The sequence below is a fragment of the Argentina silus genome (assembly GCF_951799395.1).
Source record: "Argentina silus genome assembly, chromosome: 1".
Taxonomy (NCBI): domain Eukaryota; kingdom Metazoa; phylum Chordata; class Actinopteri; order Argentiniformes; family Argentinidae; genus Argentina; species Argentina silus.
The window spans coordinates 10,704,691-10,724,038 of NC_139655.1; the positions used below are offsets into that span (position 1 = coordinate 10,704,691).

At 41.1% G+C, this 19,348-nt stretch overlaps 1 protein-coding gene across 2 annotated transcripts in view; it reads right to left on the reverse strand.

Annotated features, from left to right (window-relative positions):
- Nucleotides 1-400: 400 nt before the first annotated feature.
- plod2 (procollagen-lysine, 2-oxoglutarate 5-dioxygenase 2) overlaps nt 401-19,348 on the reverse strand; it is a 30,630-nt gene continuing 11,682 nt past the window's right edge. Inside the window, exons 4-20 of one of the 2 annotated variants that reach the window (XM_083668930.1) lie at nt 16,933-17,096; nt 14,119-14,231; nt 13,872-13,935; nt 13,307-13,404; nt 10,899-11,000; nt 8,536-8,661; nt 8,247-8,368; nt 7,383-7,487; nt 6,296-6,421; nt 5,365-5,506; nt 4,491-4,553; nt 3,076-3,189; nt 2,788-2,853; nt 2,456-2,560; nt 1,886-2,032; nt 1,516-1,641; nt 401-1,372 (exon numbers count right to left, since the gene is read on the reverse strand). In XM_083668930.1, coding sequence (XP_083525056.1) covers nt 1,217-1,372; nt 1,516-1,641; nt 1,886-2,032; nt 2,456-2,560; nt 2,788-2,853; nt 3,076-3,189; nt 4,491-4,553; nt 5,365-5,506; nt 6,296-6,421; nt 7,383-7,487; nt 8,247-8,368; nt 8,536-8,661; nt 10,899-11,000; nt 13,307-13,404; nt 13,872-13,935; nt 14,119-14,231; nt 16,933-17,096 — 1,939 coding nt within the window. In that variant the 3' untranslated portion in view covers nt 401-1,216. The remainder of the gene's footprint in view (nt 1,373-1,515; nt 1,642-1,885; nt 2,033-2,455; nt 2,561-2,787; nt 2,854-3,075; nt 3,190-4,490; nt 4,554-5,364; nt 5,507-6,295; nt 6,422-7,382; nt 7,488-8,246; nt 8,369-8,535; nt 8,662-10,898; nt 11,001-13,306; nt 13,405-13,871; nt 13,936-14,118; nt 14,232-16,932; nt 17,097-19,348) is intronic. The other variant, XM_083668931.1, reaches the window with a different exon arrangement.

Here is a 19,348-nt window from a genome sequence, read left to right on the forward strand (position 1 = left end):
GAAGCCCACCCCTCCTTGAAGCAGAGCATCACTTCCCAGCCAAACTTGGGTAATTTCTGGAGTGCCAGTGATTGATTCACCGGGTGTGGGTGTGTGGGTGTGTGGGTGTGTGGGTGTGTGGGGGAGGAGATCGTTTTTGTGGTGGTGAGTATTACTGATGAGTGACTTAAAAATTCCATTCCTTGCAATAATTCCCTTGAAGCAATGCAGAACAAATTATAATTTCCTGGTGATGACGGACAACTTCAAACAAATATAAGTTGTGCTTGCAATGGAGAACTCTGTTGACAGCCATTACTTTAAAGTCTGTACTCTGCTGTCTGGTAACAACCTGAAACGATGATTAAGTCTCAAAAGCAAATGCAGTGAAATGGTGGTTGAAAAACCATTGTTCCCATTTTTTATATCTTTTTTATTACATTTCCATCAATTTCACAATAACTTAAGCATTTGAACTGACTGAGGTTTAAAGATTCACAAACAACAACTTTCAGAGAAAGTAAACATCTCTAAATTTTTTCAGTTCAGAAACTAAATGCTGTCGGCGGCATATTTTCCTGTGATAAAAAACATTTAAAATAAAACATTTGACAATTTTAAACTTCATTCAACAAGAATTCATATCAAATTCTGCTGCCATTTTTTTCTGGTGTGCAAAGTTACAAAAATAGATCTCACTTTCATGGGCATGCAGTGACTCTGGTTCTTTGTGACATCATCAGGGAAAAAAACAATGATTTTACAATGATGTCATACCGAAACGTAAATCATACAAAATAACCATTAATACCTTGCGCTTAGAATCAGGAATGTTCACTAGCAGGTCAATCCTTCAGCAATTCTTTTCATTATGGGTGGGATTACCGACTTATTCATGAATATGATATGGCATGAACAGTAAAATGAAGAATGAAGATTCTATAAAGTTTTACCTGAAACGCTCATCGTAAATGACTGGGAATCTAAGTCATTTCCTTTAAAGCCACTACACTCTGTTTGACAGAGAGTTTTAAAGTCAAGGAGGGCATCTGTGAAGCACAGTGACACGGGAATGACATAATTCCCACAATTCAATGGACAGTAAAATGCATCAGTAAAATGTCTAAGGCACAGCACCAAAACACCAAACATGGAACAAATGAACGATACAACAAAACAAAAACCAAACAAACCACATGGAACGCACAAAACCTGATGAAATCCTAGAGTAGAAAGTTCAAGGGTCAATGAAGGACACTGCAATGTAGCGGGTGCCATTGGTTGTGGGTAGTCCTTCGTGGAGATGGGTAAGTCTGCCTGGGTGCATGAAGGTCCACCCTTTCCTGGGAGAAGCTAAAGAGCAGTTATACCTGTGGAAACGACAGCCTCCTCCCTGAGAGAGAGAGAGAGAGAGAGAGAGAGAGAATGTAAGTATATCTTTGTCATTTCTATTTGATCAAATCCATGTACAGTATTGTCATGAGATTAGTAAATTGTATTTACAGAATGCTTTGTGATGCAGTAATGATGCCTTACCAGGTAGTCTGTGCCTTTGCTATTGAGTGCGACATTGATGGTGAATGTAGAGGAGTCATGGTGAGGCCTCAGGTATGACTGTCGTCCAGGTGTGTATTTCACCACAAAATTCATAATAGCATATCCCTATGGTGAAAAAAACAGAGAAAAAAACATGCGTCTTTGATGGAGTGGCAGGTTGACATGACATGATATGCTTTTCACTATGTGTCCATTCGCCATCAGTTAACCATTGTACAAAGGATCCCATTTCTTCAAGGAATGGATACTTGTTCATGCACGTACAGCACTATCCTGCACAAGGAATATGATGTTAAGCTTTTGGTTTTAGTACCACTACAGTAGTCCTGTTTCTTAGCTTGGTGCTAACCTTAGTAGTGTAGCCAGAGAAGGCTTTTAGAGTAACAGGTGATATGAACTCTCTGATGAAGTGTAGCCACTCCTTATCATAGCCTATCTGCTTCATGTGGATGTCATCTGTAGGCACCGTCTCATAACCTCCGGTGATGCGAGTGTCCTGAGGGCAAGAACAGGAGAAAAAAAAGTTATGGATTTTTACCCAGAAGCTCCCTCTGTGTGTGCATACTGTCTCTGCGGTGATGGATGATGACGGTGTGTATGTGTGTGTGTGTGTGTGTGTGTGTGTGTGTGTGTGTGTTTAAACCACAGAATGTCCTGTACAGTGTACAGTAATGTCCTGTTTGAAGATTAATGAGCCTTTAGGCCAAGCCCAAACTCCGTTACTCAGAGTCTATGGATGAGCCAGAGGTCACATAATTTCATGAACATTAGTTACCAATCTAGCACTACATAAAAGAAGCCACATGAATTAAACAGAGATCACAGCTCTTTAATTTCAAGCTATTTTGAAGGTCTGTGTGGGCCATATTAATAACATTATGCGGATGAAATGAGTTGGACTTGTAGGAGTTGGACTGACCTCATGTCTTCCTCCTGACCATGAGCCGTAGTGTTCCATCTCTTCCACGATCTCATCACATGCCGTGTCTGTGAACACGGGAAACCAGAACACATCTGGACATGGCTGCAAGACACAGACAGACAGACACACTGAGTCACTGCACAGCTTTGATTGAATAATATTCAGGAATTTAGCATAATACTCATGAACTTCTGATGCTACTGTACTCTGATGCTACAGTACTGCATACAGAGGAAGCATTGAGAAAAATAAAACAATGGACAATTAATCCTCTAAACAGCTGCGGTAAACTGTATTCCCTTAGTGACACCCGAGCTGTGGACACACACCTCTTCCAGGAAGTTCTCTGTAAAGATGCGTGTGTAGTTGGGGTGGATGTACTTCTCCTTCCAGTCCTGGGAGAGTGAGCATAGGATTAGTGGCCTATTTGGCCATTCTCTGACTTGCATACCAAACAGAGCTAATCCTCTTTGTTCTCAACATACAAGCCCTGACACAACTTACATGTCTTCATTACTGCAAAAAATACAAACAGATGGCTGTCATAATTCATGATTCTCACTATTAAAAAGGTGTCCTGAAACTGGATCAAAGTAAACAAGATTATGATCACTTACCACAGGGTTTTCAAATATTTGCCACAAATCACTGTTATAATGCGATGTGTTAAAGTTTGCTGTGGAAATAAGTCTTCCAAACTCTTGTCGATTTGTAATGTACATGAACATTCCCTACAGCAGAGAAAGAAAGTCAAGTTAGGTCCCATACAACACCTAGCATAAACATAATGTACTGCGAAGTATGTCAACAACTGTACTGTAGGCCTATGATGCATTTGCATTTTATCATAACAACATAATATAATCAGAATATCAAATGTAATTTACAACAATTTTACACAAGGATACACAAGGAAACAAATGATAAAAATGTTGAGACTGAACAGTGAAAACCACAGATCAATAAATAATCAGAGATTATTTTTGGAAGGGAGAGATTTGGTAGTTGTGGGGAGTTGGACAGGGAAGGGGAGGGGAGTGGGAACAGGGAAATGCTGGGAAGCTTGGGACAGAGCAACTCCAGGAATTATGTATTCCTTCTATAATGAAGCAGGTATAGGGCGACTGGCGGTTTAGGTGTGGGAGGGTGGACACATTTTCAGACTAGGCCTTTTTCTTTGACAAATTACAGCTGGGATATTTCGATTGTTTTGCAATTTCCACATCTGTTTCTTTTCTGAAAATTAATGAATTACGTATCCAAATAACAATTTAGAAATATAAATCATGTGTTTTTGGAGGGAGCTGGATGGGATTGATGTGGTAAGTGAAGGTATTAATGGAGCCTAGTCTGAGATCGGTCAGTGCATTTGGGGGAGGAAGCTTGTTACATGTGTGCTGTGAGGTTTGGCTCTTGGGGGTAAAGCATCAGGATTGCTGCAGGGAACTTGCTGATGGACATTATCACAGACTAATCGTTATCCTTCTTCTTCCTTCTCCTCATGGGAGGGACTACTAAAGCATTTTATGGATTGACGATAAAATGTCGAACCAAAAACAGGTGCTTCCTCTCTACTGTTAAGATCTATCCTCATATCTTGACTCATCACAGGCAGCAGGTCAACATCAATTTCCAAAGGGTTTGGCAGACTTCATGAATGCCTCTATTATGAGAAAGTCATACTCCAGATTGCCTGAGATGGTTTTCTTATTATGTTTTCCCTGGTGATGCTACAAAAGTTTACCCGTATGATAGCTTTACAATGGTAATGCTGTTCCAGGACATGCCAAGGGATGTTCATATGCTACGTTTTCCTAAGTAGGTTGGCTAATCATTCCTAAGTTTTATACGGTTGGCTGATATGGTGATATCGAATTGTTAGAAAGGCACAGTGATTTGTATCTATAGTATTGTATGTAAATGCATAATCACAAAGAGAAGAGACAATATTGTACATGGAGATTGGCTCTACATTGCTAACTCGTTGGAAATTGATATTGATACAATATAGAATAATCAAAACAAAATAAACCTTTGGGGGTCTGAGCATATGGAATTTTTCCGGAGAAGGGGAGTCTTTTTCTCTTTGATTGGTCTAAAATGAAGGAAAAGCACCATGTAAACAGTGTAACATTACGTTTTGCAGAGAGAGAGCGATAGGTAAGATGTGTGTCATATCACTTATAGTACATAGAAACTCTGAAGGAGAGAAAATGTGCCTGCACGCAAAAGAGCAAGATTCCCTCTGAAGTTGATGTTTTCTGTTCTAATCTGTGATCTTGGAAATAGAGCATGCTTGGATGGGAGGGGGGGGAAGCGAAGCAGTGCAAAGTTATGAATGGAGCTTAGAAGAAGAGTAGTATTTGTAGAGTTAGCATGGGTGACACATGAACTGCATAGAGCACAGCTGGATATATAGTTCACAGGTCAAACGTTTTAAAGGAACAGGGGAAAACAAAACAACATTTGGAAGCCAGCAAGACATTCCCATTCTCATTGGTTGGAAATGGTCACATGACAGCAAGGACAAGAGGAAGGTGGAGCATGATGAGATGTGGAGGAGAAAACCTTGAATGCACCACAGAGGCTGTGGTACACAGAGGGAGATCATGCCTTGAGGACAGACAGCACAGTTGGACTGTGTATGTACTGTATACTTGCCAGTCTCTCCTCTTTGGTCTCAGTGGAGCTGCAGGCTTTTTTAGGCATTAAAATATATATAATTCATAAACTACATGTAACAGTCTGGGTTATTTGTTTATAGGCAGTTGACTCTACAAAGGAAGAGATCAAGGCAGTAGGCCCTCTAACCGTCTCAATATTAACCGTCCTCATACTCTCTCTAAAATCAAATAGACATACATGCTTTATAGTAGACCATGCTGGTTCATATAGACATGTCTTACCAGTTCTCTGGCATTTCTGCAGAGAGCCATATCAGGGTCCAGTTTCTCCAAAACAAAATAGTTCCTCTCTTTCAGTTCATTTCTCAAGGCCTCACCCTTTATGAGATATATATGTGCCATATAAGGAATGTTCCACACACCCCTGAGAGAGAGAAGAGAAAGAGTAAGAGGCAGAGTTTTATGCTATAATTCATATTGTTGTACGACTACTCTTCATTATATTCAACATGTCATCCGTGACCATAGGGGACTGGTTTCAGAAGACTGGTTTCAGAAGGCGGTATGTCGGAAGCAGAAAACACATGTTATCCATTGAGACTCTTTTGTCTGCGGTGATATTCAATGAGATAATCACCAATTATCGTCTTCCTGGTTTCTTTTTACGCACTACTATTCACGCACATAAACAGTAAATCTGACAGTTTGTGCCAAATAGGAGCTTTCATGGTTGAATGGTTTATTACTTTGACACTGCAGCTTTGTATAACATTGGGCCTCATGCAGCAACATATAATCAAACTAAATTTGATTATATGATATTCATGCATTTTTTTATGTTCCTCAAATTTGTTTCCTTGCGTTGGACAAACAATTTGTGGACTGTGAAAACGAGATGTTTTTTTCTTATCTTGGTAAGAGTGCTCTCGACCACTCGTAAAGTTTTCTCTTACCTAAGAGAAGCGCAAAAATAAGAAAACATTGGTGAATTCCAGAAATCAATGGGTACTAACAAAATAAGAACAAATCATGGATACAAACAAAAATAAGAGGACGTTTGTTTCTATATCGCTTCCTGCATGAGGCCCATTGATCAGTAAGTGAGTAATACTTGTAAACTTAAAAAAAATCCAAATACTGTATACTGTATGCTGAGAGATATATATGACATATGCAGAATCCAACCCTCAGGGGTTGATGACTGGTGACTTACACACGTTTCCCCTGCACAATGTCAACGTAGTCTTCAGAACGGGCGTAATAACCATCCAGACTCAAGGCTCCCCAGAAGTTGGACCACAGTTTACCATGACGAGTGACCAGGGGAGCAATTATTTTTCTGTAGGGAAAAGAGTAGAGTAGAGTAGAAAGAGTATGATTCTGTCAAAGTGGATAAAATGAAGTGACATTTCATAGCAGCCAGCCACCAAATATACAGGGTGTCTTAGTGGTCAAACAAACATCCTGCAACTAAAAACTCAACCCCACAGAGTGCTGAGACGAGTGCTGCCAAGTGGGTAATGCTAGACCAGATCTCCAAGCATCATATTACCTAAACCAGCCACATACAGTCAAAGATACTAGGCTGGAATCACACAGACATTCTGTTGGCCGAATACACAGTGGCCCACACAAAAGTTCTCAAGCGTGAGTTGGCGTGTGAATTTGCGTGTGACATACTCTAGTCTCATATCCACTACTGAACCTCCAGCTCTACATTTCTAGACCACAAATATCATTAAAAAATGCAACTACCGTGAGGAAAACAGGGCCTTGAAAATATATTACCAGGAATTACAGTGTTCAACTCCAGTTCAAGGAAGGAACAACAATGAAATGCAAACATTTTCAGGGTTAAGATTAACATATTTTCCCCACAACCTCTGGGCCAGGAGAGAATTCCCATGGAGTCTTTAAATATCCCCGAAGGACTTTCTCCAGGGTCTCAAGTGCTCGACAGTGTCACATGGCTTGTGCCAAGGCCACAAAGACATCTGGTTTATAGGACGCTTAAGAAATTGGGGAGGGAAAAAAAAGGCGTACGTGTTTGTTTTTCGTATAATGCAAAGTGGCATTTCATGCTCAGGCGATAGAGCCTCACAGTGTTTCCATGCGCCCAAGCAAAACAGGAAGCCAACCATGCTTATTTTTAAACTGTGAGGGATTTTCTTTCACTCGACTGTAATGTTCCTGCGGTTTTGCCACTTGAGAAATACCAGTCGGTCTCTTTGGACAAAACAACTACTGTGAGAGATTACACAGTGCCTGGATGGTCTGCATTGGAGTTACAATAAGCATACCTGTTCTGCTCAATGAGGATCTTCAGGGTCTGTCTGTTGGTCAGCATTACATCTGGGTCCATACTGAGGTAGAAGTCACAGCCTGCATCCTTACGACATAGGTCCCTGGGCCATGGAAAATCCACAGCGAAAGGAATTTGATTAATTTAATCAATATTTGACCTTTGCTCAGTAAGGGTTGATGGGCAATCAAATGCATTATTTGAAATGCATTCTTTGTTCTCATAGTGCATGTTGCTATTTATTAGATCCTAAGTATATGCTGCCATTCTCTACTACAGGGGTTGAATTCACAATGACTAGGTCTGAGGCGCCAGAGGATAATATATTCAAATGAAGATTACAGACTGATGATAAACCTTACAGCACATCATTATGGTCTATCATGTCCTGGCCAAGGATCTTAGGCATGCTTTCTCTTTGATAGGATCCCAGTCATGAGGCCTAGCATGTCTGCCTATTACCATGACAACAGACAACATTCCTCAACACTGGGGATCTCAGGATAGGGGCCCTCACCTCCTAGGAGAGGGTTGCACCTGGAGCCCTGTGCAACTGACCCTGTCTAGTGTATATATTAGAGGCTTGATTATGCATGGCATAACCCAGAGAAGACATGTGGTAACATACAGAATGCCTGCATGCTACAAGCTGTAGATCTAGGTGTCTTAAGAACAAGAATATGCTAGGTATACAGTATGGTTCTATGTGGGTGCATGAGGACCCCTGTATATGCAGGTTTTTATCCAGACATTTACTGTCTTGTTCACCTTTATGTTTGTCTCATGTTCAATAGACATTCAAATGTTGATCAAATCACAAGCCTTAGAATAGAATAAAATTAAATGTAGAAGAGAAGCGTACATTCCCATGTTCCTCGCCTCTCCTTGGCTCATGTTCTCCTCCGGTCCCACAACCTTGAAGCTGTTGAACATGTTCTTGTTCTCCTCCCAAAACTTCTGGATGTGCCTCTCATGGTAAACTTCCTGAACAGACAGAAGAAGAAACCAGGGATGATGGATTAAGAGCTGAGAGAGAAAGAGAAAGAAAGAGAGAGAGGGAGGGAGGGAGAGAGAGAGAGAGAGAGAGAGAGAGAGAGAGAGAGACAGAGAGAGAGAGAGAAACTAATAAGGGTGCAGCTGCATATACTCACATTGTTATGAACAAAAATGTTGAGTTTATCTTTAGGGTAATCCAGGGTCAGAAGTCGTTGGAAGAAGTTGGATAGGAAAGGAGTCGGCTGTTCGATGAAGACTCCAACCATCACACGTGGATAATTCTGTTTAGGAAAATACATTAGTTTGACTGAACTAAAATCAAACTACATGTCCTAGTAAAGGAAAGTTGTTTATGTCATTGTAAACACGTTACAGCTACAGCAATAAACAACACATCATATTATTCTTAAAATAATAATTCCTGGCCACATGTACAGAAAACGCCACAAAAAAAGGTCAAATAGACCACATACTGTATGTCTGGACAAAATGGAGGGCTATAAGAGCTGGTCTCTCCCTGAGGAGACAGTAGAGAGAGAATAGAGTATTTTCCCATGACACTCATACTAGCCCACACCACTCAATCAGGCCGCCTTTTCCTCTTCTTGACCAGTCTACAGCAAAGGTCTGGGCCAGGGATGAAAAAGGACCCGAGTGAAACCATCTAATTTGCAAGTTCCGCAACGACTCTGCGTTCCTGGGATGGAGGGGGCACCTAGGGATCTAGCCAGTAGGCCCATTAAATTGTTACCGCAAGGGAGCAGAAAGAAAGAAAGAAAGAAAGAAAAAGGAAAAAGAGTAAACAAGAGAGAGAGAAAGGATGTCATTGAGTCTTAGCGTCCCAGAGACAGGCCGGACCGCCGCCTAGCCCTTCAAACACTGAAGGATAGTAACAACATGTGCCGGTGCTAAGACCTAGGCCCACTCCCAAAACCACAGAGTGTACACAGCAATGGGCAGGGCAGCCGCTAACCTGGTCTTACCCCCTCTCCCTCTCACAAGGCTTGGACACAGCAGGCCCATTGTTCTAGAAAAACCCACTCTGCTGGAGTCCTCCAACCCCTGGGCCAGAGAGTCTGCCTCTGAATAACACAACAGTGCAAAATGTCTATGCTCACCCCAATCTTTCAATGCCCTGCCCATTATAAAGGAGCAGAGATGCAGGTTTTTGATGATTAATTTGTTATTTTTGTATTCAGTCGTAGAAGAGGGGTCATGTGAGAATAGCACCCCCCTTAACATTTAATGTCATCCAAGAGAGAAGGAAGAAGAAAACTTTATTAGCTACACCTGTTCAACTGCTTGTTAACGCAAATATCTAATGGTGTGGGGGATATTTTCTTGCAACACTTTGGGCCCATTAGTACCAATTGAGCATCGTTTAAACGCCACAGCCTACCTGAGTATTGTTGCTGACCATGTCCATCCCTTTATGACCACAGTGTACCCATCTTCTGATGGCTACTTCCAGCAGGATAACGCGCCATGTCATAAAGCTCACATCATCTCAAACTGGTTTCTTGAACATGACAATGAGTTCACTGTACTCCAGTGGCCTCCACAGTCACCAGATCTCAATTCGCATCATGGATGTGCAGCCGACAAATCTGCAGCAATGATGCTATCATGTCAATATGGACCAAAATCTCGGAGGAATGTTTCCTGCACCTTGTTGAATCTATGCCACAAAGAATTAAGGCAGTTCTGAAAGCAAAAGGGGGTCCAACCCGGTACTAGCAAGGTGTACCTAATAAAGTGGCCGGTGAGTGTATGTTTGATGTCTGGTGCGCATTATCTGTGAGATATAAATATAGAATTGATCCTTTATTCCACACAATTACCAACTGGGGAATTCAGTAAAAATACATTCAGCTTCCAGCCAGGTCCCATGTGATTGTTCCTATTCTGGCACGAGGTGACAGATAACGAGGGAGAGAAAGACAGAAAACACACAACATTCTGACAGATACAACCAGAAACGGTTCCTACTGCAGTGTCTATAGGTCGCCAGCCTTGGCTGAACCCTGTGACAAATTTCCAGAGCAACCGCTGTAACTTACCCTAGTGGATAAAACCCATACTGAGAAGCCCACTAAAAAGCAGGCTGGTCGACAGTGACACCCCTTTAAGTGAACCCTTGTAAAAACCCCAAAGCCATATCCTGCACCACAGCAGTGCACTGCTTCCTCTTCCTAGAGTGGCTCTCCGAGCACTTATGCTCTTTTAATAAGGGTCTGTAGGGACCATGGGCACATGACCTGTTATTGTTGGATAGGGAGTATTCAGAGCACTAGGGAGCTGGCTTATCTCATCAGTTAAAAAAGCACAAGCTGTACTCTACTGTCTGGGACATCCACTGGTTGATACAGAAGATGGGAAATGTTAGAAAGTGGCATGTGTTTGTTAGGAAATGTCTACACAGAAAGGGTTTTGAGAACATTTCCAAACAAATCACCAATTTCCGGGGAAGAAAAGGAAAGTGGAGTGGAGGAAATGTGGTGTGGTGTGGTTCACTCACTTTGAGCTGAGACATGTCCACCATGTTATGGTCGCAGATGCCACAGCCATGCTCATAGTTCCAGGCATTGGGGACGTAGTTGCCCAAATAGTTCAAGTAAATCTGAAAAAAAAAAGAAGAAAAGAAAATATTGAGATGGGAGGCATTCATCACACAGAGAACAAAGAAACTACAAGTAATTATTTTTGAATCATGATTTTGAATTATCATTGTATGCAATAATGGTTGATATAAAAGGATTACATTACACATGAACTATTCCATGTTGGCTTTTGGCCTTAGTTATGGAGTTATAGAGTTGTGATTTACAGTAGGCATGTGGGGTGGCCAGTCTTAAGTTAGAGACCACATACAGGTCAGACTGAAGGCCAACACATCATAAACGTTTTCCTCTGTCAAATATACACTGACTAATTAGATTAGATTATAATGAAATTATAATAACTATCATAAATTTCAACATAGTGCACAGATAAATCATGAGTAGGGCAAGCATAGTTGCACTGTATTCAGGAAGCAAGATCAAGATTCAAGATTCTTTATTTGTCACATGCATACAAGTATGCAGTGAAATGCAAAAGTGACAGTGCCACAGATGAGTGCAACAATACATTTAAAATAAATGTATTGTTTTAAATGTATTGGTGTGTAGGTCCTTGGTTGTTGTGCTCTCCTGAAGTCCACAATCAGCTCTTTTGTCTTGGAGACATTCAGGAAGAGGCTATTCTCCTGACACCAGAGTGACAGGTCCGCCACCTCGTCCTATTATAATTCATAATACAGTATACTGGACACATTTGCCAATGCCTACATGTATTCTCCTACTTATTAGGTGTAGATGTTAAATAAAATACAAAAGGGTTAGGGTTAGGGTTAGACCAGTTTTCACTGTGCAGTAGCTCAACTCAACTCAGCATAACAAAAACATAAGTGACTCAATCGTAGAAATTCCAGTACCATTTCAGTAAGAGTATCCATAGCTGAGCTGCTGAAAGCTCCACAGCAAACACAGACACAGACACAGACACAGACACAGACACAGACACACACACACACACACACACACACACACACACACACACACACACACACACACACATTCTAGTATTTAACTACTAGCTTTTGGTTCCATGTCTTGGATGAACAGCAGTGGTTCTGGCAACTAATGTGACAGGGCTCTTGGATGTACATCCAACCTAGACGCTTGAGCACACTGAACCAAACTGTTCCTGATTACTGGAAGTTAACTGTAGGGGGGGAATCCTCATCCAGTCGGATGACATTCACCACATTACAGATGGTTTCCAGATGCAACACACCCAACATGTATATCCAGGTAAGCCTATTAAACTGTTATCGTAATCCCAGATTTAAAGCAGCCTCATGCAGTAATCCTCGTGTTTACCCATTTTCACAGTCGCTCACAGCTGAGGTGTGTAAAAGGTAAAGGGCGTAAAACGTTGACAAAGTGACATCCCTGCTACTGCCCATCCTCCCCCATAGAGAGAAAGCAGACAAGCCAGGTGGCTGTCTTCATCCTGTGGTAATAATTCACTGACTCTTCTTCATGGTCACTTGTACATTTACAAGGCTTTGTGCGAATGCGGGTTTACAGGCTGATAAAACATCAGACCCCTAAAGAATCCTGAAAAGGGAGGCGGGCGGTTTGCCCGTGCTGGGCTGCAAGTCCACAAGCTTTAACGATATCCAGCCTGCCTTTCGGGAAGGAAGCCATGGGAGCTAAAGTAGTGATTGGTCATTCTGAGCTAGCGTGGCAGATGTTGAGGGTTCTGAGGAGAATGACTCAACTCTGTGGTGGGTTTGGTTCATTACCCATGGAGACCAGAAATGGGTGCTGATATACGGTGTTGCTGATACAGAGAAAAATGTGTGTGAAGAAAAAGACCAGACTAGAACTCCTGGAGAATGATTACTGTATCTTACAGACATCCTGGTTTGGACTCACTGACTCCCTCGCTCCAGCAAAAAATGGAGAGTGGGATGGGGGGATGGATGGTGGGAGGCTGAGGCAATGGAGCCCAATGTTGGCCGGATCAACATTCTCCACTAAATTTCCAGCTGGGTCCCTTCCCTTCCCCTCCCACAGAAATGCAGAATTAAATACCCCCAGATCTGTGACACAACTTCCATAATAGGGAAGGCATGCATGTAACACAACACTGTGATGATTTACAGACTGTTGAAAATGAAGGTTTTAGAGACATATTTCCTGGATGATGAATCTCAGTTAGGCCAAAACAACACTCCTCAAGAGCTATAGGAATGTAACTTTGGATTGGTTTAATCACTGAAACAGAGAGAAACATTGATGCATTCAAACAGGTTTGCTGCCAGCCCAGGAAGAATGCTTGTATGCAGGGTGTTTGAGGGGATGATGTCTTACTTACTTTGGTGTTTCCATTGCCATGGATAACAACTGGCAGAGTGTCGTAGACTGTGTTCCTCACTCGTACTCTCTTGGTTCCAAACTTGAGGAGAACCTCGTCTGCCAAAACAGCAACAAGTCTCTGATTTTATGATTACATTACTTCCAAGGAATCTAAACAGAAGAAAGAGTCAAGATGTGTCATAAACCAGGAACTACTGTTACACTGGGAGCCAGTTAAATGAAATTCCATTTCAAATCTGTCTCCCAGTGCGGCATTAGTTCCAAGGTTTATGATTTATCTGACCCTTCCTTCTTTTAAATTGACTATTACATGGTACCAAACCCCAGAAGCTCTAACAAAAAGCAATATTTCTGAGTGTAGGATAATGCAAAAGTTGTTTTAGTTATCATATATTGCTCCAAAATAAAAACATTTCCTCAGTCGCATTTTCTCCAGAGATTGTCAGAACCAATATTTGAGTTGAATGATTCATTATCAGAATATTTTAGTTCAAGAGTAGGTAACATGATAAACAAAGATAAAGACAATGGAAATGTGAGAACTCTTTTCTGTGTTCACTCACCAATTGCTCCATTTAAGTTCTGAAAGATCTGACACTTGTGATCCAAAGACATGTTCAAAGTAGCCTGATAAACATAAGAAAACAGAAAAAAATAATTTTGTCCAGGCTGGGTATTTTGTTTGTTTGTTTTCTAGGGTGTGATGTGTTTTCAACCATTTTATGAGTAGCCTACATGTAGTTACATAACAAGTTTGGTTTAACTGTCATTCTGCACTGTCCTATCCTTATCCTTTTCATAAGCACTTACTCTTTGTAAGGGATCCAGGTATATTTTCGTATAGAAAAGTTGATCGTCGTCATTATCGTGGAGGTTCCATTGCTTGACAATCTTGTTCACATTCGGGGCGTAGCCAATTATGCCTGCAAGTCAAATCAGATCAGGTTAACACATTTGGCACTATAAAAGAAAGTATAGGGTGTAGTGAGGTGATTTTGCTGGGGTATACAAAACATGGTGGACCCTATGTGTCAATTATGTCTGCAAGGGAAAACGTTTGAGTCTCCAGTCTAAGGTCTCACCCTGGCAATGGTCCAAGGACCTTTTACAAAGTGAGACTTCTGGCAGAAAGTTCAGATAAACAAGCATAGGGCGGGGAAGCTCTCTAGACCACAGACCACAGATAGAGGGGAGAGGAACAGTGGGTGCCAGTGGAGAGCTGTAACCTATAAAAGTGGGTAAAAGAGCTAGCTGCTATTAGGCCTCAATGTATATGCTAGCTTTTCCTGTAGCCATGGCGACCTATGTCCCTTTTTTTCCTATCTCCTCTTTTCCTTCTCTTCCTCAAGCACATTGACCACAGCTGAAAATTGTAGGGTTTGGCTATGTCGTTGGTCTGAGCAGTTTTTGGGTCCCACCATTAAGCAACCCTCAGACACTATAAACACAAGCTGAAGGACAAATATGACAAAGACAAATGGAATGACAGAAAAAAAGCTGAAAGGAGAATATATTTAAAAAAAAAAAAAATCACTTGTGAAAAATATTCACAAGGATGATGTTATAGTATATAATAAGTGGTTCAGCAAGGAAAAAGGCACAACATTGACCCAAGCAATGTCAGTAGACAGATTAGGGTGAACTTTGTATGGCATATAGTTGATAGCATTATCATCCATCATAGAGGGGAAGATTGCCATTATAAAAGCTACCAAATAAAAGACACCATTATAACAACTACCAAAAAAATATCTGTATTGCTCTCATATCCAGTTGAGTGTATTATAGGGTGGGGTGTGGAGGGTTGTGTTTGTCTGTGTTTGTGTTTGTGATTGTTTGGTTGTGTTTTTGTGTTTGTTTGGGTGTGTGGAAAATCTGGCTCTGCTGGAATCTTTGAATTTGGTCTCAAAATCATTCATCAAAAAAGTATATTTAACTTTCCAGAATGTGCAGTTCATCTGATCAACATAGTTAAGAAAACACGTTTTCAGGAACTTACAATTATTCACAAAAAAATGTTGTTGACCATATCAAAGTAGATTACATGACATTGAAAAGCACGAGATGATGTTAATTGTTCTAATTGCGCGAGCTCGCAATAACACAATAATGTCACTGTTTTACTCACTGGGAAGGTTTTCTTGGAACGGAAAGCAATAATGATTGACATGAGTAACGTGACAAAGCAGTGGAAGACCGTGCTCTCAGTCAACACAGTGTTCTCTAGCTTTACAAGCGTCTGTTCAGATTTGCTTGGTTTTTATTTCATTTCCAAGCTATGAGCTAAAACCTCCTTCTGGGTGCCTCAAGCCAGAAGCTAGACACAGATGTAAGTAGATTAGTTCATATGGTTCTAATTCAGAGGCTTTCATTTATCCTAAATGGCTTTTTCTTTCCACTTTTCCCTGGAAGTCACCTCTGAGTGTTTTAGTGAGGTCAACACACACAAACTCATTCCTTTCACCCCTCTCCTGACTCCAATCCCCAAACACTGAGGTGAACTGTCCTCTCTGTGACATACCAACATGCGTCCAAATGAAACAGTTCCCTTGGCAATTCAGCCGGCCGTCTCAGGGTCCCAAACAAAACCTGCAATTTTATGCAAAGTATGGAACACCGGGACCAAGACAAATAAACATGTCATGTTAATGATACCAACTGCTAAATAGAAGTTAGGAGTTAGCCAGACTTTAGGTCCGATATGGGAGGCCAGACTGATGACCGCAGGGAGGCAGTAATTCAACCATTCAAAATAGCTGACAGGATAATGATTGTGCCATTTGAACACCAAATACCAATCAAACTGCTGTTTGATGCATGCTGCAGGCCCTGATGTGATTGGCCCCATGTTGATCTATGAGGGAGAGCAGGAGAAATGCAGTTTGGGCAGGGGGAGTTAGAAAATGAATGCACCATTCACCTAATGCTCATTGCTTGGACATGAATGGGCCATTATTGTCTAGTGTCCACCAGGAAATACCACAGTGGCCATTCAATGCCAGCCAGTTTACAGAGAAAACACTTTCTCTATCTTTTTTTAGAAGCTGAGATAAAATTCCTCTGTTTTTGCACTCGCTATATAAACACAAAGCCTACATATTTGCATTCCTCTATGACCAACATTATTTACACAGTGGCATCCAGAACCAATGATTTAAGGGTCATTTCTTCTTTAAAGAACTGCAGCTTCGACCTCTGAGTTCACAAAGCTCTGGAGTATGGTGAAATGTCACCCTTATTTATACTTTTATTGGATGGACAACGACATGTTGGCCATACCTTCGCCTTTGGACAAATGGTAACACTTGAACCCTCTGCCATAAGTCGAACATAGAAATGTTATGCACATGGCATTGAAGGTATCAAAGCTTATGACGTATGACACATCACAAAGGTTAATTAAGCTTGATTTCCACCTTTATTTAGCATTGCAAACTAGCTTAAAACACCATGCCAAGAGTTTCCATGAAATAGAATCATCTGTAATCACTGTTAATGTCATCAACTATGTCATGTGTTTAACAATATCACACAGGTGTTATGACAGAAGGTTCCATTAAAGCCAATCCAAACATATAAACACCATCTCCCATGATTCCGCAGTAGTGTGACAGTGTTACCCACCTCCTGAGTTGAGGAAGCGCTTCCCACTGCGGACCGAGGGGTATTTGTCTGCTAGGCGCTTATCAGGCCAGATCAGCCCCTCAGCAGCAAAAAGCACTTTCTGATTGGCCTGCTGGAACTTCTTGAGAGTCTCCTCAGGTCCCCCGGCGAAGATAAGATCATAGCTGACAGCAGAGAGAAGAAAAACAACATTTATAAAAACATTTATAAAAACAGTATTTTCAGACCTCTTTTTCTAACCTCTATGAGTAGCCTTAGACCCTCTCCTCCTAATGCACATGTCTTATCTAACATCTGATGTCCACACCAAGCGACTGGGCCCTTACTTGCTAAAGGTGGAAGGAAATATTAATGTAAACATCAGACATTCTTTACACTAAAAGCACTTTCAGCACACATTCATGAACTGTGTTCAATGAGGGTTCGGAAAGAATGTAGCTTGAGACACACACTCCCACAGACACTCCAACACACACACACACACACACACACACACACATTGTGTTTACACACTCGATACCATCAGTTCTTAAACAAAACCAGAGCAACAAAAACATATGAGAATCTCCTGTCTCTTCCTCAACTCCCTGACTGCTTAGGAGAAGCTGGCAGGCAGCTTGCAGGTGTTTAAGGCTAACATTACAGGCACTTTTAATATCCCTCTGCTAGGCCGCCACTGGAAATGTCATGCTTAACTGTTTATATTCACATCTGGCCAACACATGTAAAATACACACAAGTCAACCTCTGTTCCTGCCTCACAACTCATCCATCATGGCTGCTCAGCTGCTATACATGGATGTGCCACCCCAGAGAAGTGATTAATAACCACGCACATCATGATGATATACTGGTCCTGTTTAAGGCCAGGGTGTGCAGGCACCAGGGAATAGTGGACAATGACAATGAATTTACTTTGCTAAATTCTCACATTGGGGTTCATTGAAATAATATACTTGGACACTAACATGTAAACAACATTATGTTAAGTAAACAATTTCTGCTTTCTCCTTTGCAGGTGCAAGAAGCATAATATAGGCCTATAGTGATCATATTTAGAGGGTTATGGGTTAAGAATAATATACGTATGTTTCTCCCGTAGTCAATTTTGAATATTCATGATCAGCGTGTGCTGTGATTACATTCCCAAAACAGGGCAAAAAGGGTCTATTTCCCCTCTGGTAAGCACATGCCCTTTGCAACGTTTCAAGTAATATACCGTTATTATTCTAAACCACTCACTCAACTCACTGAACCTTTCCATTGGCCCCAGGAACTCAAAATTCAGGTACTGTACCTGCCTTTGAAATGAATATTCTCATGGCTTCAGAGAGCTCTTTAATAAGGACTTTCCAAAAATGAAGGGAAGGTGTTCCAATGCTGCGTAAACAGAAACACCTCTCATTCAGCAGGCATGGCGCTTAGCTCTGAAAACACCTATTAGGTGCTGTACTGTAATTATAGGAATGAACACTAGTTTCTATTTCACAGATCTGCTCAACTAAAGGAGGTGTTTTGAATTACACTTTCATTATAATAGACATCCTGCAATTTTATACTGAGTAACTGCCCTAAATGGGAGACCCTTTATTATGGTGTATTAACTAAATCGACCAAAACACTAACATTTGGGTGAAAGGCAATCTGTTAAAAAGCAGTCAGAAATATCGGGGGCAGGCATCTATGAAAAATGTTAAATATCATTACATTGCTTGAGCATACTTACCATAGCGTAAAATGTGCAAACTGTCATGCATTTGATGCTGTTGCCAATTATATGCATTAGCACATTGCTAATGTTTATTATCATTATTAGAAAACGTACAGAAGACCTTTGTTCCCATTTAATGAGGTCTAGAGTAATCAACTGTAAACGGTAAACCTTACAGTAACAATCTTCAGGTAACTGAATCTTAGTTAAGTTTTTTGGCTAATTGCAGTAGGGTTTGTTTAAGGGATATCTGGGTCCGATATGGAGAAATGAGACTGAAATGGAAATCACTAAATGACGCTCATAGTAATGCTCTAACTCATTTTGTATTGTAATTCTTGACTTTCAAAAGGGTACGTTTTATATCTAAGTTGTCTCTGAAATCATAATCCTCGAAGATGTTAATGCTTCGAAGTGCTATTTTATAGCATTGTAAATAGCTGTGACTTCTGACATCACGAATTGCAACAGTTGCACTCCAATCATGGTAAGGCACTGGTGAAGTGTGCCCATCTCGACTATAAACAAAGTTGCAGGCCCAGCCATGTAGACAGTGGAGTTCAACAGCTAGCTAAGCTAATACCTAGCGAAAGTTAGCATACACTTAATCTCCCTGCTGCTCGAACCTGGGCTGTCTGTTAACCACCAAAGATACATGCCTAGTCAGTCCTGTACGCCTAAGCAGTTTGAGCAGACGAAAATCTA